This window comes from Pristis pectinata, chromosome 2 (genome assembly GCF_009764475.1).
Source record: "Pristis pectinata isolate sPriPec2 chromosome 2, sPriPec2.1.pri, whole genome shotgun sequence".
In the NCBI taxonomy this organism is placed as follows: domain Eukaryota; kingdom Metazoa; phylum Chordata; class Chondrichthyes; order Rhinopristiformes; family Pristidae; genus Pristis; species Pristis pectinata.
In genome coordinates, this window is record NC_067406.1 from 23,943,112 (window position 1) to 23,959,923 (window position 16,812).

Below are 16,812 nucleotides of genomic sequence, written 5' to 3' on the forward strand. Positions count from 1 at the left end.
GACTGCATAATTTTTTCCTAGTCTGAAATTCTCAAAGGTACTCATTACCAGTGAATGGCAGAGTCCTACAAGCTCTGCCATGTTGATCACTTTGAAATGCAGAGATATGGAACCCTAGTCAGATTTTTGTGTGACCTGAGTACAGCAGGTTTGAACTGTCACCAAATGAGGTCCTCTTAATTTGGTTAAAAGATGGTGTTCCAAAAAACAGAAAATGTACTTTGATTACAAGCTTGTTAGAGGTTGATACAGATGAGTGGAATGTTTTTTTTAGTGCAATCACTTCTGTCTGAAGGATTACTGTTGCAAAGGTGAGCAGACTTCAGTGGCCTGGTACTCTTAAATGTTAATGCTACTGCACAAACCATTGCTATATGTGGGCATGGCCAAGCTATCTCAAGATGCCTTGAATTCAATGTGGATGCAGGGTTAAGTCAGCCACAAGCTGCTTTGAAATTTAATGAATGATAAATTGGATGTGACCTAATTAAATGGTATAGCAGGTAAGTTAAAGAATATAATTCATGCTGCTTGGGCTTATTCTGGGAGTTTAGAGCAAATAGACCTGAAACTTTGTCCATTAAACTGATCAAGACTTGGAGGATCCACACTGGAGACTGAGGTGGCTTTGGATGGTGTAAATTCCTCCATCACTTGATGCTTGTAAAGGAGGCACAAGATGTTCACACTTCCCCTGGAAGTTGCTGAGGATCAATCTTAATGCAAAGGGTGCATTTTGTTTTCTAAAGGTATTGGAGCAATCCATAAGTGCTTATCAAAGTTGGCTGGGAAGAGTTGGGAAGTGACCAGGGTATCAGTTGAGATAACTGGGCTCCATTATTAGCTCAGTTGTGAATCCACTCCTGAAAGACACCAAGTATTGAGCATTAAGAACTTGCAGTTATAATGCATGCTGCATTTCACTATCATTTACATGGGCTAAGTATTGGAGCACAGAACAATATCACACAGAAACAGACCCTTTGTCCATGCTGACCAAGGTGCCTACCTAAGCTAGTCCCATTTGCTGGTGTTTAGCCCACATCCCTCTAACTTTTTCTATCCATGTACTTGTCCAAGTGTCTTAAATGTTATTGTCACTACCTCAACCAGTTCCTGTGGCAACTCATTACATTTACCTGCTATCCTCAAGTTGCCCCATGGGTCTCTTTTAACTCTCTCCTTTAAACCTATGCCCTCCCTAGTTCTTAATTCCCTTTCACCTGGAGAAACTGTGCATTCACACTTTCTGCACCTCTTAAGGTATATTCTCAATTTAAGAAAAAAAACATGCAGGTGCTGGAAATACTTGGTGGATCAGGTAGCATCTGTGGGAAGAGGATCAGTTAACATCTTAGGTTGGAGACTTCCTTTGTCAGAATTGATCCTCAAATATTCCCTTAATAGTTTGCAGTAAATCTCACTAATCTGATGTCCATTAGGATACCAGAGAAACCCTCTTTTGAGGGTAGAGATGGGATATGAGCATAGAAATGATGATACTTTTCCCTCAATTAAGATTTGAAGCATTATTTTTCATCAGCTAATACCTTTAATGATGTTGTGCTCAGATCATGGATCATTGAACCTTTTGACTCTTAACTGGGAAAGGAGTGTCATCACTAAGCCAAAGTGAAGAGTGAATAGATTACCAGGAAAGTACAGATCCTGGCATTAAAAGCTCTGGGAGGTTCAAAATTGATTCTGAAATCATACCATATATCACTAAATAAAGCCAGAAATGCTTGTGTTGCTCAGCATCAATGGGGAGAAAGGGTTTAACATTTCTACTTGAGGACCTAAAATGTTCTGCAGTTCAAATGAAGTGTTGTCAACTTGACATGTGGCCACCATTTCTCTCTCGACAGATGCTGCCTAACCTGACTCCAGCTTTGTTATTTCAGATTTCTATCTGCAGTTTTTCCTTTTTGATTAAACTAGTAACAGCAGCAGCACGTAATCAACCCACAGACATTCCACACATAAAACAATTCCTAATCCACCCAGTGAAGGGTTGGGTCAGAATAGCGCATGTCTGTTTTGACCTTTTATCCAGAAAAGTGCAAATGAATACAAATTTAAATTAGGCACTGGGAAATGATTCTTGATCCCATAGATGTTGTGTGACTTTAGACAATAATGATCACAATGCAATTGAGATTTGGAAAGCTGCAGTTAGGTATTTAGCTTGGGGGAAAAAATTGTATTAGATTGGGATCAAGGAGATTGCCACTGATGAGGACAGGAAAAAATACCATCATGCCACCACTGGGGCAGAAACAAGAGCAATTAAACCAGGAAGACAGGACCAATGTGCTTTACAATTTTAATATTCTGTTGAGTGAAAATTGTCTTGTGTTTAATAGGGTTTAAGTAAATCCTCAGGGATAGATGACTGTTCTCATTCATTCTAGGATGCTTATCTCAAACTGAGCAATAACATTTCACTGCATATTCACAAAAGCTCAATATAAGAAAAGAATTTCTAAAACTTTGATCATTTTATTGACTGAAATAACATTACAGTTAACAAAGCAGAGATCATTTAAGTATAACTTTTTCTTCAATTGCCTGCAAAGCCAAATCTTCAAGTACTTAATTCATGGTAAGTTGATGTGGACTAAAAATTGATTGAACTTTCTATCCCAGCATGGAGATCTGTGGGAGGAAGTGCTAAAGAAGCTGTTCGTACAAACAGGACGTGGTCTGAGTTTTTCTGACAATTGTGGTTTTCTGATAATTAACTGTCAACAGAATTTACAAGGCATCACATGAAACAAAGATAGTTTCAGCATATCTGGCTTTGTCCTATTCTCTGAAAGTAGTGAATATAAGAATTATCATGAGATAAATGCAGATTTTCACCTGGAAAATGAACAATGTTGTGAAATATGAAATGGAATGATATTTTAAAGTGGACACTTCACTGACTTAAAAACAGGATGGGGATAGACCTGTAGAGTCATACAGCACAGAAATGGGCCCCTTGGAGACACAAGACCGCAGATGCTGGAATCAGAAGTAACACACAAGACAATAGAGGAACTCAGTGGGTCAGGCAGCATCTATGGAGGGAAATGGACAGCTGATATCGCCCCTCCAACTCCAGTAAACTGTTCCCCCTCTGTCCCTTTTTCTCTCTCCTCCTGATCTATCCAGTTCTTCCTGCACTCACCCCAGCCCCCACCACTCTTTCTTTCCCTTCCTCCACCTACTCTATCTGCCCATCATCTCTACACTCCCCACTGGTTCCTATTCCCCCCTCCCCTCCCCATTGTTCCCATCTGCCCTCCCCATCTCCCTCATTTGATTCCAAGCTCCACCTTCCTCTCTTATGAGCTTTGTTATTTCAGATTTCCATCTGCAGTTTGTCACCTCCACCTATAATCTCCCAGTTTCCATTTCCACTCTCCCCTCCTCCATCGGCCTGTCACCCGTCCTCACCTGGATCCAACTCTCACTTGCCAGCTCTCGCTCCACCCCTTCCCTCCACCTTTTTAATCTGGCTATCTCCCTCTGTCATTCAGTCCAGATGACAGGTCTCGACCCAAAATGTTTACCATCCATTACCCTCCACAGATGCTGTCTGACCCACTGAATTCCTCCAGAATTTTGTGTGTTGCTCTTTCTAGGCCTTGCCTATTTAAGTGTCTGTCTAAATGCCTCGTAAATATAGTGATCATTAACTGATTCCACCACCACCTCCGGCAGCGCCTTCCCAATATCAATCGCTCTCCAAGTAGAAAAAAACTTACCCCTCAAATCACCTTTAAATTTCCTACCTCTCATCTTAAACCAATGCCCTCTTGTTTTTGATACCCCATACCATGAGAAAAAGATTCTAACTATTTAACCTACCTATAATTTTATATACCTCTATCAGGTCACCTCTCAGCCTCCTTCAGGGAAAACAGCCGATCCAATCTTTCCCCATAACTCAAGTCCTCCAATCCAGGCAAAATCCTGGTGAGTCTCCTCTGTTCTCTCCAGTGCAATCACTTCCTTCCTAAAGTGTGGCAATCAGAACTGTACACGATACTCCAAGTGCAGTTTAACCAGGTTTAGTAAATTTACCACATAACATTCCAGCTCATGGTACCAACAAATGAGGTGGGGTGAGGGTGGGGTGGAAGCCCATGGCTGCATTTTTGATCTGGAGAAAGTGAGTGGAGTTGAACAGGAAATTGTTTAATGTAACCAGGCAAATGTCTGTGTGTCAGTGGAGGGGAATTAGTTCGGCCTCTATTGAAGGAAAACATCTTCCTTCTTCCTGAATTGTGGCTTTCCCTTCACCATAGTGGTCAGTACCTTGACCACATCTTATCTATTTCCCACACCACTGCTCTCACCCTTCTCCTCCTGAACAGAGCAACAATGGAGTTTCCCATCCTCACTTTCCACTCCATCAGCCTCCACACGAATGGAGCATCCTTTACAATTTCTGCCAACAGGATTCTTCCAGCAGACACACCCTCCCTCTCCTTTCGGTGTTTTGAAGTGATCGCTCTCTTTGCAACTCCTGGTCCACTCTTCCATCCCCACCTCCCACTCTCCATTGAATGGCACTTTCCCATGCAACTGTAGGAGCTGCTGCGCCTGTTCTTTCACCTCCTCCCACCATCCTGGGTGATTCTGTCACTTCAGGTGAAGCAATGATTCACTTGCCCTTCTTCCTGTCTAGTGTACTGCAAATGGTCTTCGTGATGCAGCCTCCTCTACACTGGAGAAACAAAGCATAGATTAGGTGATTGCTTTGCAGAGCACCCGAGCTTCCTTTTGCCTGCCACTTTAGTTCTCTATCCCCCTCCAACTCTGACCTCTCTGAGCTTGAGGAAAAACACCTTATCTTCTATCCAGGTATGTAGCAGCCTGCAGGACTCAATATTGAATTCTCCAACTTTAGATAACTCATTCTTTCTTTCTGTTTGTAAGAGAACTAGCATCTTTTGCCTACCATCATTTTAACTTAGTTTTTCCTTTCTTTTTTCTTTTTTTTCTGTGAATAATCTGGCTCACTGGTCATGTCCCCCAGCTTCTTCATTATCAACACATTATACAGACAAATACATTTCATCTGATCTTAACTGCCCCTTATCTGCCATATTGGTCATCAAATCTCACCTCATCAGAGAAATTCCTTTCGTTCTACCATTCCCTCCACCACCTACTCTGCCACCTTCTCTCTTTCCCATTTCTGATGAAGGGTCATAGACCAAAAACATGAGCAGTTTCTTTTTCCACAGATGCCGCCTGACCTGATGAGTGTTTTTAGCACTTCATGTTGTATTTCAGAGTCCCAGCATCTGAAGGTTTTTTTTACTTTTCACCTACATTTGAGTAAAGTTAGTTTAGGATTAAGTCATGTTGTGATGAGGACATTGTGATTCCACAATGGGAATATTGATAGGTTAAGTGATTGGGTAAAAATCTGGCAAATGGGGTTTAACGTGGGGGAAGTGTGAGGTCATGCACTTTGGTAAGATGAATCAAAAGGTGGATTATTATATAAATAGAAAGAGATTGCAAATGAATTAAGTTCAAAAGGATTCTAGTGCATGTATCACAAAAAATTAGCAGGCAGGTCCAACAAGTAGTTAATAAGCAAACTGCACATGCGTCTTTATTGTGAAGAGGTTTGGAGTGTAAGAATAGGGAGGTTTTGTTACAAATTGCAGGGTATGGTGCAGCCATATCTGTGCACAGTTTTGGTCCCCTTACCTAAAAAATATAGTTGCATTGGAATCAATCCAAAGGAGATTCACCAAACACATTACACATCCTGGGATGAGAGGATTGACCTGTCAAGAGGCTAGAAAATTTGGGTCTGTATTCATTGGAATTTAGAAGAATGAGGGGTAAATTGGTTTACTATTTGTCACATGTACCAAGGCACAATGAAAAATTTTGTTTTGCATGCCATCCATACAGATCATTTCATCACATCAGTACATTGAGATCATACAAGGGAAAGCAATAACAGAATGCAGAATGGAGACATGAGAGAGACCGCAGATGCTGGAAATCTGGAGCAAAACACAAAATGCTGGAGGAACTTAGCGGGTCAGGCAGCATCTATGGAGGCAAATGAACAGTTGACGTTTCAGGCCGGGACCCTTCGTCAGGATGAAGCTTCAAAATGTCGAAACATCAAAACGTTGACCGTTCATTTCCCTCCACAGATGCTGCCTGACCCGCTAAGTTCCTCCAGCGTTTTCTATGTTGTTACAGAATGCAGATTATAGTGCTACAGTTAGGAGGACCTTATTCAAAAATATAAGATGCTAAGGGGGCTTGTCAGGGTAAATGTTGTGATGTTTTCTTGGGTGGGAGAGTCACAAACAAGGGCACGTAGTTAAAAATAAGGGGTTGGTCATTTAAAACTGAGGTGCATAAGAATATCTTCTCTCAGACTCTGGAATTCATCCAGAGTGGTGGAGGCCAGATTATTAGATATACTTAATGTGGAGATAGATAAATATTTGAAAGATCAAGGAATTGAGGGCTATGGGGATCTGGCACAGTAAAGGAGTTGAGGCTGACACAGCTTAGCCATGATCGTATTGAAGGGCCTTGTGGTCTTTTCCTGCTCCAGTTTTACTGTGTTCTTATAAAATTGCGTGAGGCCGTTAGAGTGCACACTAGCTTGTAGTATTTTACATCATATAACCTTTATTGTAACATATTGTTGAAAAACACGATGATGTTGGAGGAACTCAGCAGGCCAGGCAGCATCCGTGGAGAAAAGCATGCGGTCAACTTTTCGGGTCAGGACCCTTCTTCGGGACTGAAGATAGGAGAAGGGGAAGCCCAATATATAAGAGGGAAAAACAGAGCAGTGATAGGTGGACAAAAGAGGGGAGGCGGGGTGGGCACAGGGTGATGATAGGTAGATACAGGTAAGAGATAGTGATAGGCAGGTGTGGGGGAGGAGGGGAGAGCTGATCCACTGGGGGATGGGTCAAAGGTAAGAAGAGAGAGGGAAAAAAAGGCTAGGAAAGGGAAGAAGAGAAGAAGCACAGTGGAGGGGGGGGGGGGGGGGAGGAGTGTTTGTGGGGAAGGGGGTTGGGGATTACCTAAAGTGGGAGAATTCAACATTCATGCCGTTAGGCTGCAAGGTTCCAAGACGGAAAATGAGGTGCTGTTCCTCCAGTTTGCACTTGGAATTCTCCTGGCAGTAGAGGAGGCCAAGGACTGACATATTAGTGATAGTGTGGGAGGGGCAGTTGAAGTGACTGGCAACGGGGAGATGCAGGTTTTCTGCGAAACGGTCACCTAGTCTGCGTTTGGTCTCACCAATGTAGAGGAGGCCACACTTGGAGCACCGAATGCAGTAGATGATATTAAGGGAGGTGCAGGTGAATCTCTGTCTCACCTGAAAGGACTGTTTGGGTCCCTGGATGGAGGTGATGGAGGTGGTGTAGGGGCAGGTGTTGCACCTATGGCAGGGGCAGTGGAAAGACACCGCCTCCCTGCCCCAGAGACCCGGGTTCGATCCCCAACCTCTGACACTGTCTCCCTGCTGTTCTCTCTGTGACTGGGTTGGTTTCCCCCAGGTGCTCCAGTTTCCCCTGGGTCTGTGGGTTAATTGGCCCCCTAGTGTGTGGTTAGGGGGAGGGGATGAGGGGAGAATGGGAAAACGAAAATGGGATTTTAAAGACGTGCACATGGGCAGGCACGGTAGTGTAGCAGTTAGCATAATGCTATTACAGTGCCAATGACCCAGGTTCAATTCCGGCCACTGTCTGTAAGGAGTTTGTACGTTCTCCCCGTGTCTGCGTGGGTTTCCTCCGGGTGCTCCGGTTTCCTCCTACATTCCAAGGACGTACGGGTTAGGAAGCTGTGGGCATGCTATGTTGGTGCCGGAAGATAGCATGCCCCAGAACACTACGCAAAAGATGCATTTCACTGTGTGTTTCGATGTACATGTGGCTAATAAGGTTATTAAAAAAAAGTTCCCAGGTGGGAGCAGGATGGGTGGGGGGGAGGAGTGACCGAGGGAGCCGCGGAGAGTGGTCCTTGCGAAAGGCAGAAAGGGGTGGGGAGGGGAAAATATGCTTGGTGGTGCAGTCCTGTTGGAGATAGCGGAAGTAGCGGAGAATGATGCGTTGGATACGTAGGCTAGTGGGATGAAATATGAGGACCATATCCCTGTTGGGTGTGGGAGGTGTGGGAGGGGTGGGGGTGAGAGCAGAGGTGTGGGAAATGGCAGAGATACAGGTGCAAGCTCTCTTGACCACCGTCACGGAGAAGCCCCGGTTAGAAGTTGAAAGTTGGAGTGGAAAGCCTCATCAGGGGAGCAGATGCGGTGGAGAGGGAGACATTGAGAAAATGTAATGTTGGATTTGCAGTGTTTGAATTTTTATTATTTTTTGTGGCGTTTGCCCAGTCTTAATAAAATTTTAAAATAATTCAGGGTTGTGACATTCTGTGAGCCCAGACTAGTTTTACCCCACCTGGATGAACTCAGACTCAGAGAATAGGTGTGAAGGAATACTACCGGCAGTTAATGACATTAGAAATTTATGTTCACAGATCCAACCATAGACCTGGATTGGTGATCTAACAAAAGACTGGGACTGGAGCTTCAACTCAGCGGGTTGAGCAGCATCTGCGGGAGGAAAGAAGTTGTTGACATTTTGTGTCGGAAACCTGCATCAGGACTGAGAGAGGAAAGGCGAGGTGGCCAGTATAAACAGAAGGGGAGCGGCAAGAAAGGATTGCAAGGTGATTGGTGCACTGAAGAGGGGTGTAAGATGACAGGCAGGTAGTGCCAGGTAGGTACTGGGACTGCATCGTTATAACCACCTGTTTTAACAGCAGGTATTTCACAAGTCTGTTCACGTTTGTAAAAAATGAATGTTATGGATGTAGCGACTCACCGCACCGGCATCGAACCGGCTCCCGACATCGCGAACGTCGTCGGAGGCCCCGATCCAAGATGGCGTGGGGCCCTCCTTCTTCCCCATCGTCGGGCTAGGAAAGCCCGCGCGTGACGTCAGCACGGGAACTGTAGCGTGGGAAGTTTTGGGATATTAAAGGCGCAGCGCGCCCCTGTCGTTTATTTGACTTCTGATTTTGAACCAGCGACTCTGTGTCTTCATTTTGTAGTGTGTAGCTAGCTGCTACATTGGTGACCCCGACGGGCCCAAACGTTTTTGGACCCACGATGTCTGCACAGCAAGAGGTTCAGGCAGTAGCCCTTAAACTGCCCACCTTCTGGACCCTCCGGCCCCATGTCTGGTTCGACCAGGCCGAGGCCCAGTTCCAGATTTACCAGATCACCAGGGACGACACCAAGTACGATTACGTGGTGAGCGCCCTCGACCGAGACACTGCAGCCCAGGTTGAGGACTTCATCCAGGCGCCCCCGGAGGAGGAGAAGTATGATAAGTTCAAGACCCTCCTTCTCGTGACTTTCGGCCTTTCCCGACGCGAATGGGCCTCCCGCCTCCTCCACCTCGATGGGTTGGGCAACAGACACCCCTCCACGCTCATGAACGAGATGTTGGCCCTGGCAGACGGGCATAAACCCTACCTGCTGTTTGAGCAGATCTTCCTGCCGCAGTTACCCAATGACATCCACCTGCACCTGGTGGATGCCGATTTCAGCGACCCCCGGAAGGTGGCCACCTGGACGGATGTCCTTTGGCGGGCGAAAAAGGAGAGCGGGGCGTCCGTCGAGCGCGTTGCCACGCCACGTACCCAGCGGCCCAGCAGGCCAGACCTGGCAATTGAACGCACCCCACCCGCCACCAGGTCTGAGACACTGACCGACCAATGGTGTTTCTACCACCAGCGGTGGGGCGCCGACGCCCGCAGATGCCGGCCACCATGCAGGTTTCCGGGAAACGCCAGAGCCAGCCGCCGCTGATGGCTACAGCGGCTGGCCACCCGGATAGCCTCTTGCATGTGTGGGACAGGCGTTCCGGACGTCGGTTCCTAGCGGACACTGGAGCCAAAGTCAGCGTCGTGCCTCCCAACAGCTGCGAGACTCGCAACTGCACACTAGGACCCGCCCTCAGGGCTGCCAATGGCAGTGCCATTTGGACCTTTGGCACCTGTTTGGTACACCTCCAGTTCAGCACCTGCAAATTTACGAGGTTCATCCTGGCTGCCGTCGTGCAACCACTCCTCGGGGCAGACTTCCTTCGCGCCAACAGTCTGCTGGTTGACCTGCGGGGTAAGCATATGGTACATGCCAGGACCTTCCAAACGTTCTCGTTGGGTGAAGCCAAGCTACTGGCCCCACACCTCGACTCCGTCACCACGTCGACCAATGAGTTTGCCAGGGTCCTGGCAGAGTTCCCGTCCGTACTAACACCCCAGTTCTCCACCACCTTGCACAATCACAGCATCTAGCATCAGATCCCCGCCCAGGGCCCCCCCTCCACGCCCGCGCCCGGCAGCTACCCCCAGGCGAGCTCCGCCTCGCGAAAGAGGAATTCAAAAAAATGGAGGAACTGGGGATCATCCGCAGGTCGGACAGCCCATGGGCCTCTCTGCTACACATGGTCCCCAAGGCAGCCGGAGGATGGCGACCCTGTGGCGATTACCGATGCCTCAACGACATTACAACCCCGGACCTACATTCAGGACTTTGCTGCCAACCTGCACAGGTGGTCCATTTTTTCCAAGGTCGACCTCGTCCGCGGGTATCACCAGATCCTGGTGCATCCGGACGACATTCTGAAGATGGCGTTGATCACACCTTTAGGCTTCTTTGAATTCATCTGGATGCCCTTTGGTCTCAAGAACGCTGCTCAGTGCTTCCAATGACTGATGGACGCAGTTGGGCGCGACCTTGACTTCGCCTTCATATACCTCGACGACATCTTGATCGCCAGCAACAGCCGCCAGGAACATTTCACGCACCTCCGCCAACTCTTTTCTCGCCTGAGGGATTTCGGCCTGACCATCAACCCAGCCAAATGCCAATTCGGGCTGGTGACCATCGATTTCCTGGGTCATCGGATCAACAAACATGGCGCCACGCCCCTGCCTGCGAAGGTCGACGCCATCCGCCATTTCGCCAGACCCACCTCCATCAAGTGCCTGCAGGAATTCCTTGGTATGGTAAATTTTTATCACCGGTTCATACCATCCGCGGCCCGCATCATGTGCCCTTTGTTTGCTCTCCTGTCAGGTGGAAGCAAGGACATTGTTTGGTCGGAAGAGGCTCACGCCGCATTTGTTGAAACCAAGCAGGCCTTGGTGGACACGGTCATGTTGGTGCATCCTCGCACAGACGTCCCGACTGCCCTCACGGTTGACGCCTCCAGCACAGTGGTCGGAGGCGAGCTAGAACAGCTTATCGAAGGGCATTGGCAACCGCTGGCGTTCTTCAGCAGCACCTTCGACCACCAGAGCTCAAATATAGCGCCTTCGACCATGAGCTGTTGGCGTTGTACCTGGCCATTAGACACTTCCGATACTTCTTGGAGGGCAGGCCGCTTACAGCTTTCACCGACCACAAGCCGTTGACCTTCGCCTTCAACAAGGTCTCAGATCCTTGGTCAGCACGGCAGCAGCGGCACTTGTCGTACATCTCAGAGTTCACCACTGACGTCCGCCATCTGTCTGGGAAAGAGAACGTGGTCACGGATACACTGTCACGGCCCACCATCCAAGTTTTGTCCCAGGGGGTGGATTTCGGCGCCTTGGCGGAGGCATAGTAAACGGACATGGAGATGCCCAGCTATCGCACCACAGTCTCGGGCCTGCAACTGCAAGACCTACTGGTAGGCCCCGGTGAGCGCACCCTGCTCTGCGACATCTTCACAGGTAGACCCCGCCCCATCGTCCCAGCTGCCTGGTGCCGACGGGTGCTTGATGCCATCCTTGGCCTTGCACACCCATCCGTCCGGACAGTAGTCTGGATGGTGTCAGACAAGTTCGTCTGGCATGGCCTGCGTAAACAGGTTTCCGGATGGGCCCAGTCCTGCACTCACTGCCAGACCTCGAAAGTACAGTAGCATGTCAAGGCCCCCCTACAGGATTTTCAACCTACCGGCTGGAGGTCCGACCATATCCATGTCGACCTGGTCGGCCCCCTCCCAGTCTCCCAAGGAGCGGGGTACCTCCTCACGATTGTCGACCGTTTTACCCGCTGGCCTGAAGCCATTCCCCTCGCAGACATCTCCACCCAGTCCTTTGCACGGGCCCTTTTGTCAACTTGGGTGGCCCGTTTCGGTGTCCCGGCACATATCACCTCAGACAGGGGAACTCAATTCACCTCCGGCCTGTCGTCTGCCATCGCCGATCTGTGAGGTTCCCAGATCCACCTCACCACCGCCTATCACCTGTAATCCAATGGGCTGGTGGAGAGGTTCCATCGCCACCTGAAGTCAGCACTCATGGCCTGCCTTAAGGGGCCCAACTGGGTAGACGAACTCCCCTGGGTCCTGCTGGGGATACGCACCGCGCCAAAAGAGGACCTGCATGTCTCGTCCGCGGAGATGGTCTACGGAACACCCTTAGTCATCCCGGGTGAGTTCCTACCAGCCCCTCGGGGGCCAGAGGAAGAACCTGCTGTGGCGCTCGACCGGCTGTGCAAGTGGCTTAGAAACCTGGCCCTGATTCCCACCTCGCGACACGGACAGGCCCCGACCCGTATGCTGACTTCCCTCCAAGACTGTAAATTTGTCTTCGTCAGGAGGGGCGTGCACCGATCACCACTGCAACGGCCGTACGAAGGGCCATTCCGGGTCATCAGGAACAATGGGTCTACGTGCTGGACATTGGGGGGCGCAAGGAGGTGTTTACGATTGACCGGCTGAAGCCGGCTCATTTAGATTTGGACCAACCCGTGGTGGTCCAGTGAGCACGACGCAGGGGCAGGCCACCCAAGTCATAGTTTATTTAATTCTGGTTTTTGCGACGGTATTGCCGGTTCTGGGGGGGAGGTTATGTAGCAACTCACCGCACCAGCATCGAACCGGCTCCCGACATCGCGAACGTCATCGGAGGCCCAGATCCAAGATGGCGCGGGGCCCTCCTTCTTCCCCATCGTCGGGCTAGGAAAGCCCGCGCGTGGGAAGGTCAGGTGACCCGCGCGAACTGTAGCGTGGGAAGTTTTGGGATATCAAAGGCGCACCACGCCCCTGTTATTTATTCGACTTCTGATTTCGAACCAGCGACTCTGTGTCTTCATTTTGTAGTGTGTAGCTAGCCACTACATGGAAATGGTTACGTTTGATTGGATTCTCTGTGAAATTGGTATTTTTGGGATCCTTGAAAGAACTTGGAAATCCCTGTGGTAGTTGAGCAGCTGAGTGGACTTAGTGTGTGTCACATGAAAAATAGGAAGATGTTATGCTTCGTTGTGCTGATGGAAGTTCTGGCTGTAAGAGGATATAAGATATTTACTTATTAGTCACATGTACATCGAAACACAGTGAAACGGTAGCATAGAGGGCGGCACGGTAGCATAGTGGTTAGCATAATGTTGTTTTAGCGCCAGCAACCTGGATTCAATTCCCACCACTGTCTGTAATGAGTTGTACGTTCTCCCCATGTCTGCGTGTGTTTCCTCCGGGTACTTCAGTTTCCTCCCACATTCCAAAGACGTATAGGTTAGGAGCTGTGGGCATGCTATGTTGGCGCCGGAAGAGTGGCGACACTTTGCGGGCTGCCCCCAGCACATTCTTAGTAACACAAAGGTGTATTTCACTGTATGTTTCAATGTACATGTGACTAAATAAATAAATATCTTAAAAACGCACCTTTTTGTGTTCTGCGTCTTTTGCGAAGGAACCATTCTGGCTGCTTATGCAGATTCAGCATATCAGGAGACAGACCGAGTGATCACAATGAATTGAGAAACATTTAAGAAATGCTGAGGTGCAGTGTTCTTATACAATGTTTGTTGAACCTGTGGATTGTGTGAAATTTACTTAAATTTTCAACAAACTGTTTCAGTTAGACTTGTAATATATTGTCCGATTTTAACTGCACCTTTGATCAACAGATGCCTCACTTGCTCACGACATCCAAATCCTTACATAGAGTGCTCGGTTATTGAATGGAAATTCAAATTCTACAGGGATATCTTTCTCTCGATGCATTACGTTGCTGTGATGGTGATTTAACCTTATTGGTATTGGTTTATTATTGTCACTTGTACCGAGGTACAGTGAAAAGCTTGTCTTACAAACCGATCGTACAGGTCAATTCATTACACAGTGCAGTTACATTGAGTTAGTACAGAGTGCATTATAGTGTTTAAACATACCTGTAAACACACATTGACTTCCTGGTGAGTTTTGTCCAAGTTTGGCAATTGGAATAACACATTTACAGAATTAATAGGACATTAATTGGTGTGGATGCAGCATGCTCAGTGGATGTTTGTTTTACCTGTTTCCCAGTTAATATTTTAATCAGAATTATTCCCTCTCTTTCTGCAGATACTGAGTATCCGCATTGTTCCCATTGCACATTTCCAGCATTTGCCGATTCCTGCTTTGCCATTAAGTGAGCCAAGCGGTGCCAAACACTACGTCACCAAAGCATGACGTCACGTAGCGGGCGGGGCAATCGCAAAGGAGCCTGGGTAACTGGCCTCAAAACGATGGCGGGAAGCGCTCCCCGATTTTTCCCTTTCTAAGCAAATTTAACTTTATATTTTTACAGTAGCATGGATTCTAAAAGCGCCAAGGTATTTTATTAGTTTTTTCAACGTTTAGTTGTGTGTAAATTTAGACCGTATATGTTATAGTTCGATTTTTAAAACTATTTTCTGCGTCGTTTTAATGTCAACGCCAAAGAAGCGGAAGTCCCGCCTAGCGATTTGCTTTTGATTGATGTGATTGCTTGAGATTGTGGTGATTCCTGATTGGTTGGTTGGGTTGTCAGTCAACATTCCAGTCTCTGGTGCTGGAGGGCAGGGAAACAAGCCGCTAGAAATAAATGGCAGGTCGGGCGGTGTTTATGGGCGGAGAGAAACGGTTACCGTTTCAAGTCAATGACACTGCTGCTGAGTGTCTTTAGCATTTTCTGCTTTTACACCAGCTGAAGAACTTGCATTAAAAAAATCAATCTGGAATTTAAAAAACAAGTCTTGGCAATTGAGGAATGGGCAATGAATGTTGTAAATGAATAAAAATGTTGTTCGCTGCTGGATTAAAGAATTGATTATAGTATTTTATTGTGCCAAAGTACTGCAAGTGCAGTGAATTATTTTGAAGGATAGCTTGTTTTTATAAATTGAAGATGGCAGCCCTTTTACATAAGGGCTTAAGTTGACTTCAAAGTAAAGCATGATTAAAAATTATGTAAATTGGCGAAATATGTAAATAAGAGATCACTGAACCATCCCTTTAGGGGCTGACAATGTGCATCAAATTAGCAGAAATCAGTTTTATTTTTATTTGTTTATGGAATGTGGACGTTGTTGGTATATACTGTACATTCTTGTATCTACTCAAATTTACTGTGATGAAGTGCTTTGAGAGGTTGGTCATGGCTAGAATTAACTCCTGCCTGAGTAAGGACCTGGACCTGCTGCAATTTGCCTATCACTACAACAGGTCTACAGCGAACGCAATCCCACTGGTTCTCCACTTGGCTTTGGAGCACCTAGACAACAGCAAAACATGGGTCGGGCTGCTGTTTCTCAATTACAGCTCAGTGTTCAACACCATCGTCCCCTCAGTACTAATCAACAAGCTTCAAAACCTGGGCCTCTGTACCTCCCTCTGCAACTGGATCCTTCACTTCCTTATTGGGAGACCACAGTCAGTGCCATTGGGGAGGGGGGTACAGGAGCCTGAAGACCCACACTCAACATTTCAGGAACAGCTTTTTCCCCTCTGCCATCATATTTCTGATTGTTCCATGAACACTACCTCTTTTGCACTATTTATTTATTTTTGTAACTTGTAGTAATTTTTATGTCTTGCACTGTACTGCTGCTGCAAAACAACAAATTTCATGACATATGTCAGTGATAATAAATCTGATTCTGATTAATTGCCCTTAAACTGAAACGGCAGTTAAGGATTAACTACATACACTGGTAGTGTTCGGAGATGCATCTAGACGACTGGATATGGGTGACAGATTTTCTTTAAGGGCATAAGTGAACCAGATGAGCTTTTACATCAGCTTGGTTGTTTCATGGTTTACTGCATCAGAACACTTTTAATGTCACACATTTATTTGTCTATTTATTTATTTGTTTTGTAATGTAATTCCCTATCTGCCATGGTGGATTTGAAACTTTTATCCATGTGATCACTAGATCAGAACTTTGACTGTTCATCCAGTAACTTAACCACTGTACCCACTAAACGGCAGCCATTCTGCAATGTGCAGAGAGGTCGTCTGTGAAGTGCTGTCTGAGAAGATCAGCCTTTGTTGGGGACTCAAGTCTGCAGGTGCTGGTATCTGGAGCTAAAAATAAGCTCAGCAGTTCAGGCAGCGTCTCTGGAGGGAAATGGACAGTAGACATTTCAGGACACAAGACCCTTCCTCTCGACTGAAAGAGTAGAAGGGAAGTAGCCAGTATAAAGAGGTGAGGGGGAGGGGTGGGGCAAAGTCTGGCAAGCGATAGGTGGGTCCAGGTGAGAAGGGGTTGATTGGTAGATGGTGGGTGAGGGAAGGGTGGAGTTGGTGACAGAGGCTGGGAGGTGATGAATGGAGACAACAAAGGGTTGCAGATTATGGAATCTGATAAGGAAGAGAGGAAAAGAAAGAAAGCCTTTGTTGGGTCCATCAGGGCTTCAGCATTGATCCTCTTGCAGTGATACTATGTTAACACTCAGGTTTTGGCAAGAAGGTGATGGAGATACTGGAGCAGATTAGGCAGTGGTC

The 16,812-nt window shown here is 47.1% G+C and overlaps 1 protein-coding gene across 1 annotated transcript in view; it reads left to right on the top strand.

Annotated features, from left to right (window-relative positions):
• Positions 1 to 14,530: 14,530 nt before the first annotated feature.
• haus1 (HAUS augmin-like complex, subunit 1) overlaps positions 14,531 to 16,812 on the top strand; it is a 40,331-nt gene continuing 38,049 nt past the window's right edge. Inside the window, exon 1 of the mRNA XM_052041931.1 lies at positions 14,531 to 14,656. Within this exon, the coding sequence (XP_051897891.1) occupies positions 14,636 to 14,656 (21 nt within the window). The 5' untranslated portion in view covers positions 14,531 to 14,635. The remainder of the gene's footprint in view (positions 14,657 to 16,812) is intronic.